Source organism: Rhinichthys klamathensis, unplaced genomic scaffold (genome assembly GCF_029890125.1).
Source record: "Rhinichthys klamathensis goyatoka isolate OS25496 unplaced genomic scaffold, OSU_Roscu_1.1 h1tg000040l_1, whole genome shotgun sequence".
NCBI lineage: Eukaryota > Metazoa > Chordata > Actinopteri > Cypriniformes > Leuciscidae > Rhinichthys > Rhinichthys klamathensis.
In genome coordinates this window covers 3,545,401-3,566,934 of record NW_026606587.1, presented here as the reverse complement: position 1 = coordinate 3,566,934, position 21,534 = coordinate 3,545,401, and the positions used below count along the sequence as shown (strand labels likewise).

At 39.8% G+C, this 21,534-nt stretch overlaps 3 protein-coding genes across 3 annotated transcripts; all 3 read right to left on the bottom strand.

Moving 5' to 3' along the window:
• Positions 1 to 1,722: 1,722 nt before the first annotated feature.
• pqbp1 (polyglutamine binding protein 1) lies at positions 1,723 to 6,148 on the bottom strand. The gene is made up of 7 exons (XM_056246654.1): positions 6,029 to 6,148; positions 5,788 to 5,854; positions 5,570 to 5,681; positions 5,162 to 5,262; positions 4,461 to 4,682; positions 4,293 to 4,371; positions 1,723 to 2,083 (listed from the first exon to the last, which is right to left on the bottom strand). Exons 2-7 carry the CDS (start codon positions 5,852 to 5,854, stop codon positions 1,909 to 1,911), a joined length of 756 nt encoding a protein of 251 aa, XP_056102629.1. The 5' UTR covers positions 6,029 to 6,148; the 3' UTR covers positions 1,723 to 1,908.
• An 807-nt stretch (positions 6,149 to 6,955) lies between these two features.
• pold2 (polymerase (DNA directed), delta 2, regulatory subunit) lies at positions 6,956 to 13,195 on the bottom strand. Its single transcript, XM_056246652.1, has 11 exons — positions 13,038 to 13,195; positions 12,672 to 12,887; positions 12,465 to 12,586; positions 10,547 to 10,670; positions 10,354 to 10,468; positions 8,698 to 8,896; positions 8,522 to 8,602; positions 8,152 to 8,309; positions 7,950 to 8,077; positions 7,299 to 7,400; positions 6,956 to 7,198 (listed from the first exon to the last, which is right to left on the bottom strand). The coding sequence occupies exons 2-11, from the start codon at positions 12,883 to 12,885 to the stop codon at positions 7,038 to 7,040; spliced, it is 1,404 nt and encodes a 467-aa protein (XP_056102627.1). The 5' UTR covers positions 12,886 to 12,887; positions 13,038 to 13,195; the 3' UTR covers positions 6,956 to 7,037.
• Positions 13,196 to 13,436: 241 nt separating this feature from the next.
• sf3a1 (splicing factor 3a, subunit 1) lies at positions 13,437 to 21,530 on the bottom strand. Its single transcript, XM_056246658.1, has 16 exons — positions 21,451 to 21,530; positions 21,232 to 21,327; positions 20,159 to 20,262; positions 19,858 to 20,056; positions 19,466 to 19,723; positions 19,270 to 19,344; positions 18,381 to 18,531; positions 17,925 to 18,121; positions 17,700 to 17,817; positions 17,303 to 17,610; positions 16,145 to 16,414; positions 15,860 to 16,067; positions 14,440 to 14,600; positions 14,226 to 14,327; positions 14,043 to 14,114; positions 13,437 to 13,925 (listed from the first exon to the last, which is right to left on the bottom strand). The coding sequence occupies exons 2-16, from the start codon at positions 21,283 to 21,285 to the stop codon at positions 13,824 to 13,826; spliced, it is 2,379 nt and encodes a 792-aa protein (XP_056102633.1). The 5' UTR covers positions 21,286 to 21,327; positions 21,451 to 21,530; the 3' UTR covers positions 13,437 to 13,823.
• Between the last annotated feature and the right edge of the window lie 4 nt (positions 21,531 to 21,534).

The following is a 21,534-nucleotide window of genomic DNA, read 5'->3' as shown; positions in this document are numbered from 1 at the left end:
CCAGAGCACGGTTCAGTTGGACTCGGGCGCGGTTCGCATGCAGTGTGAGCGCTAACCGTGCTGGAGCACGGAACAGGACGCGTGATGTCATGGTTTTGCGACGCTCCAAAACCAACACAGTCCGTAATCAAAGCTGCAAAGTCCTTGCTGCACTTCAGCTGGTACCTTGCAAACCTCCTCATACGAGCAGCACGATTACGTGAAAATTTTCGCGCCACTAAGGCGACGCATCTGTTTAACAACAGGCTGTGGACCACCGTGGACCAAACGACACAAAATTATCCACAAAGAAAACAGAGCGATGGACTTCATTGTGTTCAGAGAGCGCCGCTCTTCTTATCCCGAAACCGTCGCACGCACCATAATGACGTAAGCGTGCTCCTACAAGCCTACAGTTTGCTAGCTAGCTATGCCTTAGACACGGAAATGCGTAGGCTACTACCTGGATGCGATCATGTACAAAACAGATCGGTGTCTTTATTTAAATTTCCTAAAAACGATCACATCAAGAAGAGGTGGATTAATTTTGTGAAGAGCCAACCTTGATTGAGAGCTGAGGATCACCGCCAACACCCGCCTCTGTAGCGATCATTTTACACGGGATAGTTTTATAAACTTTCGTCGGAGACAACTGGGATTCACTGATAATCCGCTGTTACTGGTGAATAGTACGGGGCCGAACCGACTATCTCCCGGTCCCGAAAGCATCACCTAATATCAGCGTCGGCAGCTTTCCCGCGAGTGGGCGTGGTTTCAGCGCAGCCAGCGGACACGCCCCCAGCGTTTGAGAGCAGAGAATACTGCTCATTTTTTCAAGATTTTGATAGCTTATTTTATGTACTTGCCGGCTTTTTTTATCATTCAAATTTGTCTGGGTGGCTAATAACACATTTTTCTGTGGTGTGACAAACTCAGAACACATACTTAATTTTTACTTTACAGGGACTTTAAAGCTTGATTTTCACCACAGGGGGCTTTAAATCAAGATACATTTACTTGAGAAGCAAAATAGCTTAATATATTAAGTCTTCTTGGTTTCAGAAAAAAATAAATCATCTATTAAAGGAGCTGTATGTAAGAAATTTATTTCAATTAATCATAAAATGGCCCTGAAATGTCACTAGACATTAAGAAATCATGTACATTTCAAATACTTATATCACTGACAACAGTAGTCTGGCCAGGATATTGTCATTTAAAAAGTGCAGTTGCAGCCCTCAACTGATGTTGATGTTGTCATGTTGTGTTTTGGTCTGATGCTCCACCCTCCACCTGTCTACCAATCACGAAGTCAGTAGTGTTGCGGCATCCGGGTTGCCAGCTCTGCTCTAGTTACCACAGCTGCAGCTCGTCACGTTCCTGCTGGATCCTGCAGCCGATCTGGCAACCTCGAGTCAGGGAGGAGGGGGAGGGGATACACCACTCTACAGTAATTTGAAAGTGATTGCAGTACTAGTTTTGGCCACAATCTTACATACAGCTCCTTTAAAAATAGAACTTAATTCAAGGGAAAGCGAGATTATTTTTCTTGCATCACTGACATATTTTGTGTTTTCTTGTTTTAAGCATAAACTAAGTCCCCCCCCCCCCCCCCCCCCCACCCCACCCCCCCACCCACAATTTAAGACTTTAAAACTTATTCAAGACTATATAACTTATAATTTAGTCTCTTATTTGTTTTAATAAGTAAATCATTTCAAATGAGCACCAAACCACTTGACGCACCTTCAAACAAAATGTTTATTTTGCAGGGAACGGCATCACTATGTTATGTAAAATGACGATTGTTTATAAAATGCATAACATACAACACATGGTATATTTACAAATGAATCTGTCCTAAATGTAAGAAAAGAAATTACAAAAGCCTTTTAACAGTCATAAAGGCTTTAAAGACCCTGTTCCTGCTCAGTCATCATCAGAATCATCGTCCTCCTCCAAGCGTCTCGTGTTCTCAGCGTTGGCTCTCAGGACGGCTCCAGGACTGGGGTACGGTCTCTGCTGGAACAGGGGTCCTGCCGCCGTGGTGTCCGCTCCTGTCTTTGCCTCATTGCGTTTGGGGAGACCGGTAGACCATAAGCCCCTAAAAGCAACAGTATATCGATCAGGAATATGTTCTTTATTACAGAAACAACCTATTTTTAGATCTCACATAAACGCAATTTGACTGCATTGTATTGCGGTCTGTTGCATACTAAACATTTCAGTAAATTTAGTAGGTATCCAATGTAGGGCTCTATGATTTATGTGATGCAGAAAACGTGGCCAGAATACATTCATAAAAATGGAATTTACTGTATAAAGCGGAATTAAGGAATTTGAATGAACTTCATTTCCAGAGCTACACTGAGATAGCCTGGCTCCGCCCTCCTACGCACTTCCGCTCAATTTTATTTTCCTTCAGTACTACGTCTGGGATTGTGCTGTAGACTTTGGTTTCCAGAAATAATTTTTTTACCGGTCCAATCAGCGAACAGAGGGAGTGGCTGAGAACGATGACGTTGATGTAGCGCGTCAGTTTGAGTTGGAGTTCAGTAATGGCAGCGGAGAAAGACGTGAGAAAATCTATTCGGTCCGTTGTTGCAAAACTGCCGAATATCCAGAAGTTAAAGCCGGAGCAAGATCAATGTTTGCTAAGTGTTGTTGGTGGCCATGATGTTGTGGCCCTCCTCCCCACGGGGTTCGGGAAAAGTTTAATTTTCCAGCTCACTCCGCTAGTGGTGAATGAGTTAGCTAAGGCAAACGATAGGATGCAAAGCCGATAGTTGTTGTCGTCTCCTCTTGTTGCACTAATGGAGGACCAAGTGAGGGAGGCAGAAAGGTTAGGAGTTGGTGCTGGGCAGCTCGGCGTGCACGATGATCACTGTACAGCATTTGCGGCAGATCCGAAACGACCGCAGCGGCGTATTGTTAATGATTACACCCAGCTTCGACAGTTGACTGAATACATCACTGTCCTTAGTGTCAAATATACATTTAGAATTTAGAATTGTTCCTTGAACTCTTAAATTCGATGAACAAAACATGCAGCTCTCGTTGACAGACATCTTATTCTAAACATAATCCTCTGATCATTCGGACTTGTTTTTTTATTGCTTAAAACAATACACAAGTAATAACAGAAAACATAATACAAAAACAAACAAAAAATAATAATAAAAAATAAAACAGTAGGAGGATAATATAAAATAAACATGAACAAGTTAAGAGAATTACATGACACTGAAAAAGGAAAATAATTACAAACAGATAATGTTTTTAAGGCTTTTTTTGTTCTCAGACAACTTAATTGAAAAGAGGTATTTTTAAAATTCTTTCACAAATATAAGAAAGAGAGGTTTAGCATTTAGATATTTAGATTTATGAATATGGAATTCGGACTTGTTGTTTCCAGCCGGTTACGGCGCATGACATACGTCACGACCACACGTTAGCGATTGGCTATGGCAGATCCTGAGTGACGCTGGGCAGATCCAATAGTTTTGAACTTTAACAGAGAACCCGCCTACAAGGAAGTAAACGTTTCTCAATGGAGCGAGGCCAGACTCTCTGTACAAATGAAATGTACGAGAGTCTGGTAGAACCAGGCTAACACTGAGAGTCACTTCATGAGCATTTCCATTCGATAAAAACTATCGACAAATACACACAGAAACTTAAATGTCTTCTGGACAATTTGAAATAAAACGTGAAGAAATAGTGACAGAAATACTATTGTACAGTAGAATGTACTTCTCAAAAGTAATAACAACAATAATATTACATTAATACAACATTATTTTTGAGGAATATCACATCATTTTTCTTCAATTTTTTTTCATTTTACCAGTAAACCTTAGTTGTCCAACACTTTGTTTGACAAAATCCAAAAATGAAAGCTATTGTTTAAATTTACATTTTAACTAGTTAACAACTAGTTAAGTTGTTAAAGTTTTATGCATCCATTTGAGTACCACCATTTGTGATAATAAATTTGTTTAAATTTTTCTAGATTCCTTGTTTTATGATTCAATACTAACAATGAATTTCTGAAAATTGTGCACTTTTATTGTTAGTTTCTTTTGGTTAACTATTAAATCGTTCAATTTTTACGAATTCAATGGATTGATTCAACATCCTTTTTGATTATTAAAATTTAATTCAACCATTAAAACAAACTCCAGTCAACTTAAAACGGACCACAAAGCATTTGGGAGAAAATAAAACATGAAACTAAACAGAAAACTTGCATAAGTCGCACAGAGTCAGTAAAACACAGCCATAGTGTTCATTTTAAACTAGCTGGTCATTACCTTGGAGCATCCGAATAGGCGCTGGGATCCATGGGATCCATTTCCTCCTGCTGCTGTTTCCGCCCTCCTCCTAGTCCTCCTAAAAAGTTTGCATTTATTCAAGCTTACTGTAGCTATACTTTTAATTATGAATTAAATATCTAATGAGGCAGATTATGCATATATTACCTCTCTTTGATTTGTTATACGGTGCACTGTCGTCTCTCCGCATCCTTCTATCACGGTCCCGGTCTCTGTCCCGGTCTCGATCTCTATCCCTATCTCGGTCTCTTTCTCTGTCCCGTCCCTCCTCCCTTTCTCTGTCCCGCTCCCGCTCCCTTTCTCGCTCTCGTTCCCTTTCTCTCTCTGCCTTCTCATAGTGGATGTCCACTTTGTCATGTCCAATATCACCTGGGAAGTAAAACAAACATTTTCAGCATATGTCTCAATCACAAAATCGTTGTGTACTTATGCATGTTCATCCCTGCATCCCACTGTCCATACTATCCATCCTAGATAGTAAGTGAGATTAGAATAAGTGTGTCCCAAAGCATAGTATGTCAAAATTTTCAAAGTGTGGATCTGTTCTGTGCACACTCAAAGGCTATTGTTGCCCACAACCCATTGCGCTTTGGATGAGGATTTGGTTCAGAACTACAAACACGAGTAAAAAGTGTTAAAAAACTACAAAACATGATGGATATATTATGGATGTTAACTGTGACAAGATGATTGAAAGACCAGTTTACAGTGTCAGAATGCGACAGCGCGCAACCATTAAAGACGTGATAGTATGTCCCAAAGCTAGTCTACCCTTTTGCTTTTTTCTTCACAAAAAAAAGTACATACTTTTAGGGCGTAGGCGAATTGGGACGCAGCATGTGTCTTACCTTTCTGTTTCTTAACCCCCTTGGTGATAACAGCAGAAGGGTCATTAGGAGACAGCCAGCACACTAAATCTGTCTCCACATTCCAGTAGTACGGAAGACCGCTAAGGACAAGAAAAGTGGACGATAATTATGTAACGTTATACGCAATGAATAAAAAAAAAGTTTAAATCTGGAATTTTGGACATGTACCATGGTATTGCCATGCTATTCTTGCAGGTAACTTCAAGAATCATGAATTCAGTAATTGTTCAGTAACAAAGTAAATTTCAAAGTAACATGATATTTCCATCTCAGGCAATTTGTGTTCCACATTAGAGTCATTGTATTCTTGTAGTTACATTAAAAAAAGAAATGTCTTGAATTCTTACCCGCTGACCAGAGAAAAACCAAAGCTTATGAACTGCTTACCAAGAGGGGTCAAAAACTTTGTACCAATTCGTTGGCAAATTTTCAAGCCTTGTAGCCTCATAATCGACGTTGTTATCATCATAGTCTTCAGCGATGATCTCCTCTTCGGCCTCTGATGATGATGATGATGATGAGAGACAATAAATGAGAGCATTAACTCATCATTCAGTATGTTTTATAGATTACCCAGTAAGATACATATGCATTATGTATCTTACCTTGGTCAGACTGTTTCACGATCCCTCTTTTAGCGAGGCGTGCAAGTAAAGCTGGAGGCAGAGGCATCTAAAGACAGAGCAAATCATTTCAGTGATCAGTGTTGACGAGCCACGAGTAACGTTAAACTGACACTATCTAAATCTGGGCTGACACAGAGGCTGTTTTTGTAGTCAAATAATGGACAGAACATTACACATGCAATTTAAATAAGAAATACATGACGGTGAGTGGATAATTTACCTTTATGATGTCCAAAATTTTAGTTATGTAGTAAACGTTTCATTGAAAGGAGCCAAACAAGCGACTCGGACGCGGAACAATGACGTAGCAAAACGTAACGTGACGTCATCTAAAGGAAGCGAATTAAACGCTTATCTGAAGATTAAAAACAAACATAACAACAACATGTATTTAAAAATCTGAATAATTTTAAAAGATATATGCCATTAATATGGTGTTTAAACCAGTTTAAAATATTAATGTAAATGTAATACTTAATGGGTGCTTTTTCCAACGCTAGATGGCGACAAAATTTGGATTTAATTTGTATGCCGCTAAAATGCAAAAAAAATATTTTAGATACCTTTTTGTTAGTCAGATAAAAAACGGACATTTCATAGGCCACAGTACTAATGTTTATTTTTTTTTTCAGTAATAAATACGCTGCTAATATTTACCAAGTAAAAAAAAAACATTTTTGAAAAAAAAAAAAAAAACATTTTGTTGGTACTAATATACACTAACCATGTTGTGCGTTTCTCTACCGTATTGTTGTCTAAACATTGCTATTGCATGTCTCAAATAAAATAAATTTGTACAAAGTATCAGATCTTCTCGTTATGTAGGTTTCCAGCACAGTCCACTCAGTGAATAATAAAGTGAATTTTCTGTGAAGCAAAATTATGTGTTGCTGGAATCTAAAGCTAAAACTATCAAACAAAAATGAATTGTTACCAAATTATAAAATTAAGGACTAGGTAACATGGTGATGTTATACTACTACAAAAAAATATGTTTATATGCATGGATAAATGCAAAATAATAATGTAACAGTTTCATGTATGCTGGTAGAATAAAGGTGATTTTAAATACATGAGGCAAATAACCTCAGAAACATTACATTCATACTACAAGTACACTAGACCCAAAGAGAGAAAAAGAGAATGGTTTCATACAAAAGAGGGAGTTTTATTAACAAACAACAAAACAGAAACAAGTGAACAATTGCCATATGTTGATAAGCGAGTGTTTAATGGCTGATATTCATCTCACTGTCCTCATCATCCTCTGTGGAAAAAGAGGAGAAGCAGACCGGCTCGCACTCTAAAGTGCGCAGGTTCACGAGACAGGCTGTCTGTGTGCTGCTGAACTCTGGGATTGCTAACAGGAGAACATCTTGTCCTTCAGGTCCTGAGAGAGACAAAAATTATCATACAAAAAGATATCGATTAAAGCATGGCCACACTGTTACATAGTGTTGTTTTTAATATTATTAAAGTCTTCTATTCACCTGTGAGTCGTTTACATTGGTAGCTTGGTGCATTCCCGCTAAAGTACACATGGGGGCATTCTTCCAATATAAAGGGATCTTTCTGATAGAATGGGTAACAACCTAAAGGGTCAACAGAACATATCAGAGTAATCTAGCATTAATCGTGATGCAATATACAAAGTAACGGAATATAACGAAAATCAAGATATTAAAAAAAATCTTCAAAATTAATATTTTCTTTTTATAAATTCAATTCATTTTTTAGGTACTGAAAAAGTCTCGTAATAAACTGGAATAAAAAAAAATTATATTCATATATATATGCATACATACACTTTGGGTTCTCACAAACTTTTTGCAAGTGAACACAAAACTGATGACGATAAATAATATAAGGTGAGAGGAAAAACAATATTTCTATGTGTTTTGTGAAAGATTGTAAAAGCATTGAAATATATACAAATATATTTTTAATTAAATTTATATATACACACACAACTCAATCTTCAGTGTTTGAATGAATGTGAAGCTTGTATTTTTGATCATTTGAGGTACAGAGATTTTATGCTAAAAATAACCCAGAATATCCCTTCTGGGAAAAGGTCAACAATAAGACCTAAAACTATAACACATATATATAAATAGTCAGAGAAAAGAGTGTGTCCAGACCCAGTGTGTCCGGGGCGGTGGGAGCCAGGTGACGGAGTCTCAGTGTGCTTTCTAATATTTCCAGATGATCGTCCACACTGCTGTACTTCACAATATCACTGACATTCTGTCCTGCTGTGCCCAAGAACCTGAGACCACAAAACATTCACTGTCATGTACACTTGCCACTTACACAGGATAAAAATAAAAGGCAGTTACTCACTGGACGCCATCTACGACGGCTTGGAATGGGTTGCTGACCAGCTGCAGTGTGGGGAAGGGCACAGACAGCGGGAACATGCAGCGGTGCAGGGGCTGCTGGGGGAGGGTGTAGTTTGTTGGGTCATACTGTCCAGGCATGACATCCACAGGTACAGAGGCCTGAAGAGGACAAACCACACATTACAGACAATCGGAATTGAAATGAAAAGCCCCAGTCTAATCCCACCATGTGATCAGAGAACAACTAAGTGCTACGGGACCCTGTCCTATAAACTTGAAATATGGAATAAATAGGGGAGAATATATGTCGGCTTGTCTCAAATCAGGCCCTCAGTCATTTTGGTCCTTCACAAACACTTGTAAATACTCACCACTAACTGAACTAGAAGCTCATCCAGCAGTCTGATAGCCTCCACACTCCCAGCCTGAGTCTTCTTAGTCAGGTACTTTGCCTTCAAATGGAAAACAGTTTGATTGAAAAGACTTATTCACTAAATGTAATTGAATTCAATTAGCACTGCTTGGACCGTAAGTCCCATTCGCACACCTTAGTTGTTGAGTCTTTGTCCTGAGTGCTTTGACTCAACAGGTTTCCAGCTAATATGACTCTCGAGATGGAAGCCGCTCCGCTCTGCTCCCCTTGGTCTCCAAGCTGACCGGTTACCATATCAACCAAAAGCTGCAATCCCATCATGCTGTCTGCTTTGCTGCCGTTCAATCCCAGGCCAGAGGCAAGAAGAACAAACCTAAAATGACATTGCAAAGGTTATGTGTGTACCACTTTAACAGTAGGAATGCACAACATATCCGATATCTGAGATTTTTTATTTATTTATATATCGAGTTTGTACGATACATTGAAATCTATTATAAACGATATGGGATGAGGCAACACAGTTTATATGGATATACAGTAGTTTGATATTGATTACAAGCGCATCGGAAAAATAGTGGAGGACATGGAATGAGCTGCAGCAGTGAAAGTGCATAATTCAATTTCTCCTAAACATGAGACATGCTTTATATTAAGGGCTTCAAAATAACATGTAAGATATAGTTAGTGGATATAGTTTAATGTGGCTTGTTGCCCTGACAGACACTTGCTGTTTAATGCATTTGAGATGTGTTTTTCCTCCGTGCATAGCTTAAATTTCACAGGTATATTCTCCATCTGTAAATATTAGAAATGTTGCAATTCTTCTTATTTTTTCCCTTTTTAAACCTCATAATTTTAGATCAAAATGTCATAACTGGACCGTCCTGTGAGACATTAGACTCCTCTCTGGTGAAGCAAGCAGGACTTCTCCCATCATTTAATCCCTTTAAAGCTCACGTTCATCTGCCTCCACTCTTGAGTGCTATGCCCACATCTCAACATCCAATCAACAATCATAGTCCTCATCCTACACGTTTTCTTTTTCGATAATCCGTTACAATTAGGAAGAAAAGATCTTTCGATACTTCTATTTCAAAGTGACTTCAATACTCATCATTTATCAGTTAAAGGTAGGGTAGGAAAATTCAGAGAGACTAGCAATAGCAATAGCAAGTTAGCTTTGAAAGCATAAGATCCCACCCTCCCTTCAGAGCGTCTCCAAAGCCACAACTTCTCCAAAACACACACTGTGCCACAGCAGAGTCTGCAAAGCGCCACGAGAGACGGCGTTAAACTACCTCATGTCTCAAAACACATAAAATTACAATAATGCATGTAAACAAATTAGAGCTCTAGTTGTACCACCTGACTACAGCAGATTCATTTCGGCGTTGACAGAGTTGACATAGAAACGCATTAATCCGAGTAGAAGTCTTGGTTTGCCATCTCTTAATTATGATAGTTATGGCATGAAAGCAGCAAAAGCTTCAGGAGGAACAGTAAATGTGGCTGCTGTTTGACTTCAACTATGCATAACCTCATGTAATATGCTGATTCAGACTGAATACAACTATTCAACGGCCTTTTTTTTGGTCCGGAGACTTCCACAGAAGATGGGTTCATGTTTTTAATATTTAGACCACTTCTATTATTGATTGCTATCAAGATGTGAAGAGAGTTTCAACCACTATAGCAAAAAGTGTTTATGAAAAGCATTGCCTACCCTGCCTTTAATAGTCATCATAACATTTTCATATTTACACCTGTATGTCTAAAAACCAAATCTCCTGCTCTTGAGTCAGTCAGGTCAGGTGTGTGTTTCTGTACCTGTCTGAGCTGGGAGGCTGTCTGGGTGTCTGTGGAGGAAGATCAGCCATGCAGAAGTCTTCAACTGTGAATTTCCCATCATTCTTCTCTGCACCCATGATGGCAATTACACTCCCTGGAAATACGATTTCATTATAAAGCAGGGAAATTGAGAAGAAAGAAAGGTAAGTTTATCTTTCTATATGCATCCCACCTGTTACAAACTTGGGTGTATCAATGTTGCCCTCCAGTTTAATCCTCTGAAGTTCATCCTCCAAAATAAGCTCATCTGATTGGCTGATGTATTTGGAACGAGGTGGCTGGGGCAACAGATTGTGCTGAAGAGAGAAAAGACACGTTACGCTTAAAGCAGGGGTCTCAAACTCGCGGCCCGCGGGCCGATATTTTGTGGCCCCCTACTTGACATTAAAGTGTAATGTTAGTGCGGCCCGTCGTTGCGTGTGCCGCGTTTTAAATGGGCTACCATACGGTGGGTTTGTTGTCAATAGTTGCCATAGACAACCGCTAAGTACAAACATACTGCGCGCCTGGAAAAAATGAGCGCGTCGCTTCAATTATGAGCGCGCTTGCCGCGCACGCGCACCTACATTTGAAATAACGAACTTGAGCGCGCAAAATATGTGAGCGCGATATGTGAACTGCCCCTTGTCGAGAGCGACGTGTTGGAGAGAGACCCTGCTTTAAACAATGTGAGAATAATCATTTTGAGCTTGTAATATGTGTCTAACAGGTTGATAAGAAGGTTTGCTTTGATTTGTGCAGTCAGTAATTTGCCTGAGACACTATGCATGTGTAGAAAGAATTCAATAAGACGGGCAGACATGACTGCAAATATTTGTATTTCAAAAGCAATAATTGTTTTTCTAAGTATATAATAAAAGGAAATGTGCCTTCCAAAAAAAACATTCAATATCATTAATGTGTTGTATAAAGAAAATAAAAAGGACATAAGCAAATATAAATATTACATAGACAAAGAAAGTTTGTAAAATGAACTTCAACTGTCAGAAGGACAGCTCATGAAGAACCAATCATGTACAGAAAGGAATGTTCAAATTCAGAGGAACAGTTCAGAAGAAACGTTAATAATAAAGATTGAGAAGATTGGATCAGTTGTGCTCCTTTTTTGGAATACTTGAATACTATTTTTTGTGGAATACTTGATGCGGCCCAGCCTGACCCAGACTCTACCTCCAGCGGCCCCCAGTTAAGTTGAGTTTGAGACCCCTGGCTTAAAGGGATAGTTCACTTTTCAAAAATGAAATTTAGCCCATGATTTAGTCACCCTGAAGTCATCCTAGGTGTATATGACATTCTTCTTTCAGACGAATATAGAGTTAAATTAAAAAATGTCCTGGCTCTTTCAAGGTTTATAATGCCAGGGAAAGGGTATATTTTTTTGGAAGTCCACCAAAGTGCATCCATCCATGATGAAAGTGCTCGAAACAAGCGATGCGTTAGTGTTAGAAAAATATCCATATTTAAAACTTTATCGACTAAAATAACTAGCTTCCGGCAGACGGCTATACGCATCGATTTACGGCAAAAGATTAACACTTGAACTTGACGCACAACGTAATGACAAACACGGTTGCCCAGCCCTGTTAGTTTGAACCACGAGAGGCGTCAAAGCTTACGCTACCCCTACATCCTACGTCATACATCATCAAGTGTTACTCTTTTGGCGAGTAGAGTGTAGAGTGAAGAGTGTTACTCTTACTTGCAAGACGACTTGAGTACGGCCGTCTGCTGGAAGCTAGTTATTTTAGTTGATAATGGATATTTTTCTTACATGAACGCATCACTTCAAAAGGCCTTTATTAATCCCTCAGTCATATGGAGCACTTTTATAATGGATGGATGCGCTTTGATGGACTTTTAAAAAAAAATACCCATTCACTCCCATTATAAAGCTTGGTAGAGCCAGGACATTTTTTAATATAACTCAGGTTGTATTCGTCTGAAAGAAGAATGTCATATACACCTACTCTAGAATGGCTTCAGGGCAAGTAAACCATGGGCGAATTTTCATTTTTGTGGGAACTAGGCCTATCCCTTTAAAAGGGAAGACTGAGTAAAAGCTTAAAATGGTTGTATCATCCAAGTTTAACCTCCTCGCTGATCTCCTTCAGGATGGATGGCTGCAGCTCCATGTGCTTGAATATGGTGCCCACTATTATACACTGTTCACCCATCTGCAGGTCACACAGCTTCCTGATGGGCACGACACAACCTGCCACACACACACATTCACTCATGTTCAGAAGCGCTTCAGGGGAATACACGAGCCTGTCAGTGAGTTCACAGATGTTTCTCACCCCACTTCTGCGTGGCTCTGTCCTTGAGGATGTTTCTCATCTGCATGAGTCTGGTGGCGTAGATGTGCGCGTACTGGCGGCTGAAGCTGCGCTCGCCGAGGCGGAACCGCTCCGAGCAGCCGCTGTATGAGGGCTGGTGACGGTCAAACACGCGCTCCTCGGAGCCTGGAGGAGACAGCAACGTCTCCTTCGGCACGATCACGTCTGAGAACATGACTGGAGAAAGGTTGTGGACGCTAGATTAGCAACTGAGCAGTTGTATGTGAATAAAATATAAATGCATTATAAGACAATGTATTAAAATCGATATAGAGCTGTCAAACAAGCATCTTGCTGTATGCTAACAGCACCGTGGCTTCACTTTACCTTATTCCTTGCGGTGTTGGTTTTCTACAGTATATTGTAAATCTAGTTTGATTCGATGATAAAGTAAATAAAAACAACAGAATCAGATAGATCTCGCCTGTGTTGATGTTTGGTATCTCCCGCGAAATACGTGACCTCTGACCTCTATGAAAATATGACGCGATCTCCGCTAAAATACGCTTTCATAATAAAAGCCACCGGAAATAAAGAATAATCTACGTTTATGTCTATGGTTTATGTACGGGACTGTTGCGTTTTTTGGACGTATTTACATTTTAAATATAAAATTTAATATTTCATGATTACTTCAGACCATTTTTATAATTAATGCCCACCAAAAATACTATAATTTAAAGTAATTGTCAGCATTTGCGAGGGAAAAAAAGACAGTATGACCAATAACATTACTTATTGAAATTTATTAGGTACATTATCCTAAGGTACATTTTTATGCGTTTAATATATATCCCACAAAATGTGATGTTTCAAAACTGAACTTCAAATTTGCAGATATTTATTTCACACAATCACTTCAATAAAAAGAAGTGCAACTAAAAACAGTCTACAAGCGGTTTGCTAGGAGACTACTGCCAATATTAAATGTGCTGTTATTTAATCATTCATGCATTGAATGTTACACACATTGGTACAACATCACAAGACACATTACTTTGCATTACAGTTTTTCTAAAGAGCACAGCACAAGTCCTGTGAAGTGTACAAATGTAGCAGGATTATAAGCACAATAATAAATGTGAAAGATTTGAAACAGAAAACATGAGCGATCTACTTCTTCCTTCCTCCTCTCTCCTTAAGGGCCAGATGGATGACGGAGCCATTGTTCATGTTGTAATATGCCAGAGAGTTGGAATCTTTGATGAAAATACCCTGGAGATTCAAACACAATATGAGATCTCGGTTTTCAAAGTAAATACTTTTATATTAGCATTCACCATTTATATAATAAATACATTTTAAGATTCAAATTAAATCGAAATATTTTACCTCATACTGCAGCTTCTGCTTTCCAGCCGGCATACCAGTGGCTTCATGGATCTTAACCTTGATGACAGATACCTGAGGCACATAATGGCAATAAATTAGCTCAGATTTTCATGTTTTACAGTGGTTAAAAATGAGTACAGATGGAGTTGGCACATATAGATACCGGACAGGCAAACTCTTTACCTGGTCTGTGAGAGGCAGGTTGAAGTTTAGCACTTGGCCACTCAGCTTCCATTCGGTCTTGTCCTGCATGTTGGGCACTTGCACTTTGACTGCAACAGGTCCCTAAAAGAGCAAAGATCAAATGAAAAAGATTAACAAATGACCGATGTAATAGTTATAAAATATTCATTGTTCCAACTAAGTGCACTCAGAGTATGTTGCAGCAGTGTTGTACCTTGGTCCTGCGCAGGAACTCCTCTTCTGGAATCAGGTTGTCCTCGGTCTTCATTTTCTTGCTGGAAGGCTCGTCCTCGTGAGGAGGTGGAGGATGAGCAGGAGGCATGGGGGCGGAAACAGAGCTGGGAGGTTGAGGCACAGGGGGAGCGGGTACAAAACCTGAAAGACAAAAACACTATTCACTACAACTAAATTATTATTAATATACTTGAAGGTACACTATGTAACTTTTGTCCAAAAGTAATGTAAATAATGAGTCAATAGATCAATCCTTCTTCCAAAATGAGTTTCCAATCCTGACAAAATAGGTACCCTGAAGCCTGTTATAAGGGTTTTACAGAGGTGAGTTTGCTGGCAAAATGGGAAGGCAACATTTGGCTTTTCGAAGATGGCAAAACATGGATTTGAAATGTTGTAAAAGCGATATGGAGATGGCATTTTTATCACTCAACAGGCGAGTAAGGTATTTTTATTGAACAGATAAATTTCCATCTGTAGCTCTCTAGCAGTTCATTGTAAAGAATGATCTATTGTGAAGGGTCATTTCATTATGTTTGTTGTAGCGTTGTGCTGGTGTTTATTTTTTTTAAAGGAAGTACCGTGTCTATTAATGGGTAAAGCTACAGTAACGTCTTCAGCTAGTCAGCTTGAGATCCTCTCCATCTAAACTGGTTACATCTCTTAACCCTTGTAGTGAATGTTTTATGAGCAGTAAAGGATAACATTATTCATCCGGACGCAGTCACAGAGCCGAAGCACAACCAAAACATGTTCTTCCCCAAAATGCATGCATTTAGAGGGCAAAAGTTACATAGTGTATTTTTAATATTATTTAATTATTATTAATAAATTATTATTTTCCAAGTAGTAATTGTTATTATTATTTCTATAATTTAATTATTAAAATTATTTATATATTACACTTAAACATAATACGTAAAAAAGCTTAATAAAAGTATTATTACTGATGTGAATTTCTTGTCTTTAAAGGTGCTCTAAGCGATGTCACGCGTTTTTTAGGCCAAAACATTTTTTGTCACATACAGCAAACATCTCCTCACTATCCACTGGCTGCCTGTCCCCTGAACACACTGTAAAGAAACGCGATCTCTGTAGACAGCCCAGGCTCCACAAACAGCAACAAAAGCAAACTGCGGCGACCCGCTCCCCGAAACATAACAAACTGTTCCAGCCAATGACCGACAAGAAGGGTTTGGGGGCGGGGTTTGGGGGGTTAGTGTGCGGATGAGGAGGAGGGAGGGTCTAGCTAGCCTCCGTTTTGTTTGACAATAGTTCGAACGTCAACAAGAAGTGATGTCACCCAGGATCGCTTAGAGAACCTTTAAATGACATTTTAGAAAAATGTACCAAGAAGCTACATAATAGTTATTTCAGTAACAGTAATTTCAAAGACTCACCAGCAGGGACCACCATAGGTGGAGGTCTGGGTGCCATAATATGGGGTCCTGAGGGTGGCATGGGCACCACATTGATGCGTGGGGCGTGGAGCATGGGTGGCATGGGAGCCAGAACTTGTCCAGGGCCCAGGCGCACCACAGGGGAAACTGGAGGTCTGGGTATGACTGGCACAGCAGGAAGCAAAGTGGTCCGTACTTGGGGTGCCATCTGGAATATACACAAGAGCCTTTGGTTAGGATTAGCTCTTATTTTTGTGTTCGACAATCACAGTGATCTTGGAAAACTCTTGAATGCAGAAACAGATTGAGACTCACAGGAGGTCTGGGCATGGTGTTGATTGGTGGGTTGGGTTTGGGCATGCTGGAGGCTGCTGATGACATGGGCGGCTGAGGCATCTCATTGGGCTTGCTCGGGCCGATCTTCTCCTTGGTGTCGTCCTCCTGCACCAGACCTTTAGCTTTGTGGATGGCTTCGATCTGCTCCTGCAGGGTGATGTTAGCCTGAGCCGCCTGCTGGGTACGAGCCATACTGCCTGAGTGACCGTCCCATGTGACCTGCGGAAAAAGTGGAAGTGGTTTTAGTTGAACACTACTACCTTCTGGTATACTTGTGATTCTCTGCAGTCAAAACAGAGAGAAGGCAATAATCATGACTGTACTGTTTCAGTAATATTTATTTTTTAATATTTTGAGGGGATTTCTGGGTAGTAGACAATATTCACCTCTAAATTACATAATTTATTTCTGAACAAAATACAAACAGATAAATAATATGTTTATTACAAGTGTGAATATTTTTAAAGACTATTTAGTAGGGGTGGGAATATTTTGGTACCTCACAATTTGATTAGAATCAATTTTGAATCAAATTTCGGTTCGATATGTGTTATTTTGATTGTGTATATATATATATATATGTATAATTTTGTGTTACTTTTCTTATTTGACTAGGGTAGACAGTTCTCTTAGGTCTAGAAGAAAAAAAATCCTACTGAATTAAATGTGAACCATGAAATTTAGTTTTTCTTCCCATTTTAGTCAACCCAATATAAAAAAAAAACAGATTTATGAGGCTGCTGTCCCTTTAAGAATGAATGCACGGATATAGTTACACATCCGCATTGAGTCCTAGTTCGTGGCTTATTGTGAATAACATCAATAACTTTCACTAACTTAAATCAGTACTGCTTAACACTTTAGAAAATTGATTTTTGAAATTTGTGAATCGATGCAAATCAGTAGAAGAATCGTGATTTATATATGATTAGATTTTTTCCTGCACCCCTACTATTTAATCCTTTCTAAAGCCCAAAGTATACTTATAGCGCCCGCATGACAATTTTTGGTGCACAGCACAAACAACAGCGCATGCACAAGGTGAATGTTGAGAAAGAAGAATCCACTAGGTGTTAATACACAGTTGTATTGTGCAGTCTTTCTTACCTTCTCCTCAGGCTTCTGTATCTCCTCCTCTCCGATCTTCTTACCGATGGCCGTTTCTTCCACACCAAAGATATCGGTACGTCTCTCGGCCAGCTGCTTCAGGCTGCTCTCGATGTCCAGGCCGGGAGCGTACACCTCCTCCTCGATCCGACGCTCTCGGATGTTGCGGTCACGCTCCTCCAGCCAGCGGGGATCCAGAAGGCCGATGCGCATGTGCTCCTGCATCTTACTGGCTGGGATCTTCTCACCCGTGATGGGGGAGATGAGGTACTCGTCAGAGGAGACCATGGGGAGCAGGGACTTAGAGGCTGAAGAGAAGATGAGATGGGAAGTGAGTGGATGCAAAGAAATGTGTGCCATTTTAGAACGATAAAGTTTGTTTTATAAATGCGCTTACCCTTGGGGTCGTAGTCTTTGCGAATGATAACCTGGTCTGGGGTGGGGGGCAGAGGTGGTGGCATGGGGTTATCAGGGGGTAGAGGAGCTTTCATGCCATCATCCTCTTCATCAGAGCCCTATTGAGAGGAACAACAGATGCTAATCAGTCAGAGTAATAGTTAACCCAGTTCTACAAACTCATCATCTATGGCATTATGTGAACATAATCCTGGTTGTCTCTCACCTCGTCCATGTCCTGCAGCTGTGTGTCCTGGTCCAGCTGAGCTGCGTGTCTGTCCTCCCTGCCCCCTCTCTCATCCTCTTCATCTTCACTCTCTACCTCCATCTCCACCTCTTCACTCTCTCCAAATTTCTCATAGCGCTCCTGGATCAGGATACGAGCGCCCAGCTCCTCAGGAGTAGTGGGAGGAGGGAAATTACCTGTAAAAAAGTATTAATAATGATGATGATAATAAAAAAAATAACATGAATATAATAATAATCATTAATAACAAATATTATGAACTTTCAATTTAACATAAATCATGTAATTGTCTAATTAAACCACATCTGAGATTGAAGATATGTCTTGCTATTACCAAAATCAAGAGTATTCTTCTGATACAATAGTATGCTTGCGCAGACAAACATAGTCAAATATCTAAAATAATGCTAATTGTTGTCAACTAAACATGCTCACCTTGTTCATTTGGTTGGAAGTCCACCGTCTCCACGACCACAAAGTCATGCCAGTCAATCTGAGCATAAGCCACCCTCTCCTTCTCTCGCTCCTCCTCTTCCTTCTTCCTCTCTCGTTCCTGGAATTTGGCCCACTCCACGCGATATCTGACCTAAAATAATGGGGAAAGATGTGATATTACAGGTCAATCTGATATGTCCTTCCCTTTTGAGATCTTACAAGTTTCAAAGCTCAGATTGATTCAACTTTATTGAAACGGGACTAACTGAATTTCACGAACAACCACCTGTATGACATGTAGTATTTCACAACCTCAGTTGTACTCTCAGATTCACCATAAATTCCCTAATGTGGTTTTAAATCACCGGGATCCCCTCAGTTATCCATTTTCCACCAGAATGGTTCGCATTCTGGAGCCAGAACCTGTTCTCGGCCAGTCAAACTGGAGCCTGTCGTGAACCGTGCACGTGTTTCCACAGACTTGAGAAACAAACGGTGACGTAACGCTGCTACATGTTGTTTACCTGACTATAACCAGTCTAAAACTTAAACGGTGCACATTCCAGTGTTTGTGCAGACAGTGGAGGACATCTGTTTTGTGGGAGTGATTTTAGCAAAACAGCAGCTCACATAAACTCCTGGTTTTCTCATCCGGAGATATATTGACATAAAACTGTTGATTCCCTCACTCTCTCGTACACTCATTTTTATATATTTAGATATATCAATGAGGGAAGTACCGCTACCTGCCTCCATTCCAGACCAGAATGTTTTTAGGGAGCTGAACCAAACCACATTTTCTGCAGTGGAAATGCACGGAACATTGAGAACGGTCACAAGTGGGAACCCGCACCGGAACCATGTGACCTGGAATGTCTGTAATAATTACCTGGTCCAAGACCTCACGAGAATTCTCTGCTTCCTTCTTCAGTTTCAGCAAAAGACCTTTTGGAGGGATTAAAACCTGCAAGAAGCCAATCAATTAAGTGAATTTAATGTCACACTTGAATAACTTTATGATTCCCAAAAAACTCTGCTTTTATTAGCCACCTCAATCTTATTCGTCTTAAATATTGCTGTCATACCTTTGTGTACTGTTCCACCAGTTTTGTAAAGTAGTTGAACAAGCTGTGCTGTGGTCGCAGGAAGTCAAACTGGTAGTTCCTCTGCTCCTTCTGCATCAGCTGCGTGAGAAACTGACGGCCATTTCGGGCGACGAACTGTGCGGTCAGCTTCACCACATCCAGGTCAAAGGCTGAGATGGAGGGAGGGTCGGCAATGAACTCAAACTCAGGTGGAGGCTCCTTGGGCACCACCGTCTCATGGATCACCTGCGCTTGAACCTAAAGGACCACAAACTCTTCATAAAATATCCAGCTATGAAAGACTTTCAAATCAGACCTCTTAGATTATGACTTGACTGGTTTTATTTCAATTACTGGTATGTGTTGTATAAAGTCAATGACAGGATCCTGACCTTCTGAGGAAGCTGCTGTGATGCTTGCTGTTGCATGACTTTAGGCACCGCCGCAGACGGTTCCTGAGCTTTACCCTCCTTGAACTCGTTGACCTTGTGGCGGTAGTAAGCATGGTAAGGGTCGTTGGGGTTGAGGAAGTTGAATTTTGGGTTGTTGATTTCATTCTGTCGAATCCTGGCCTCGAACTCAGGTCCATTCCTTCGAAAAAATAAAAAGTGGTTAATTATTGATTTAACAAATGTACAATATTGAACCTTGATATGATATGATGTCATGACTTGTTATGATATGATTTCAAACCTGGCCACGAAGCTGGCAGTCTTGTCAACAATGTTCCGGACTTCAGGAGGCGGATAGATGATTCCAACAATGGGCTTTGTGGCTGGAGTCTCTTCTTTCTGCTCCTCGGGCTGTTATTAAAACATTTCACAATTTAACTGATCTGATCCATTAACACTTTAGTTGCAAAGACTGCCTCACAAGCCAAATATTTAGATTATCGGCATTCTGTAGCTTAATCTGCCCAAAAAGAGTCAATTTAGTTAAACAGTAACATATGTACACATTTTAAATATTTTTGCATTAGACGTGATGAATTACGTATGCTATAATTAATTGAATTACTTAATGCAATATTAGCCGAACTATACAAAAGGAAAATATATTATTATGAAAGTTATGACTTGACTCAACCAGTGGTAATATAGTAATGGGAAGTCGATTCATTCGCCTGGCCTAGTCAAACTTTCAGTGCATCTGAAATCGCATACTTCCCTAATGTAGTAAGTGAAAAACAGTATGTGACAAAAAATTCTGTTCGAATTCACAATATTTGAGTAGGCAAAAGTACCCAGAAGACCTACTAACGTTATTTCTGGCGAGATTCTGAAGTGTGCATTCGATGGACAGTTTACTATCCCATGAGGCCACAGGAGAGAATTTGTGAATGGCACACTTCAGGATCTCGCAGAAAGTCTTAGGTCACCTTTTGCCTTCTCTTTTATGAGCACTGTGAAATTGGACATAGCCTTCTTTTGTCACATACTGTTTTTCCATGATAGCAGTACGTCCAAATTACATTCATACTTGTATATATATATATATATATATATATAAATATTACATATCATACTATAATCATACTGTACTTTTTTTAGCGGTCGTGAAGTAATTACTTATTTAAAATACGTATCTAACTTAGCTGCTACTCAAGAGAGTAACTTATGCTATTTCAGACGCAGCCATAATGCACAACACATGCGATACTTATGTCTATAAACATGTTTATAAAGAGAACTATGTTAGTAAGTGAATATAAAGCAGATTAATCTACTCTGTACTGTATCTTAACGAAATAAATCATAGGTTTATACCTTGTTATTTAACGTTAGCTCCGGCTGCATGATCTGCACAGGCCCAGGCGGCATGACTGCGACACTACAGGCTCTTCTCTTGCCGAATCAAGTACGCTGAGGAAAAATAAACAGTTATTGTCAGTCTACGCGTGATTTGTTTGAAAAAGTCAACATACAGCCCTTAAAAAAACTTAAGTATTATAATTTCTATGTACATTTTCATATAACTTCACTAACCTCTGGTTGCGCCAAACGCCACACAACAGAAGACGACAAATGAACGACTACTTCCGGTACTAGCAAGGCCAAGGGGGGTTGTGG

Coding starts and splice junctions, on each gene's coding strand:
- pqbp1 (XM_056246654.1), bottom strand. CDS start 5,854: ATGCCTCTGCCTCCAGCTTTACTTGCACGCCTCGCTAAAAGAGGGATC. Junction 5,682..5,787: donor CGTGAAACAGTCTGACCAAG/GTAAGATACATA, acceptor CATCATCATCAG/AGGCCGAAGAGGAGATCATC. Junction 4,683..5,161: donor GGGGGTTAAGAAACAGAAAG/GTAAGACACATG, acceptor TTTACTTCCCAG/GTGATATTGGACATGACAAA.
- pold2 (XM_056246652.1), bottom strand. CDS start 12,885: ATGTTCTCAGACGTGATCGTGCCGAAGGAGACGTTGCTGTCTCCTCCA. Junction 10,671..12,464: donor TGAAGGAGATCAGCGAGGAG/GTTAAACTTGGA, acceptor TTCTCTCTTCAG/CACAATCTGTTGCCCCAGCC. Junction 7,401..7,949: donor CACCGCCCCGGACACACTGG/GTCTGGACACAC, acceptor TTGACCCTTTAG/GTTGTTACCCATTCTATCAG.
- sf3a1 (XM_056246658.1), bottom strand. CDS start 21,285: ATGCCGCCTGGGCCTGTGCAGATCATGCAGCCGGAGCTAACGTTAAAT. Junction 20,263..21,231: donor AGCTAACGTTAAATAACAAG/GTATAAACCTAT, acceptor TAACAGCCCGAG/GAGCAGAAAGAAGAGACTCC. Junction 20,057..20,158: donor ACTGCCAGCTTCGTGGCCAG/GTTTGAAATCAT, acceptor ATTTTTTCGAAG/GAATGGACCTGAGTTCGAGG.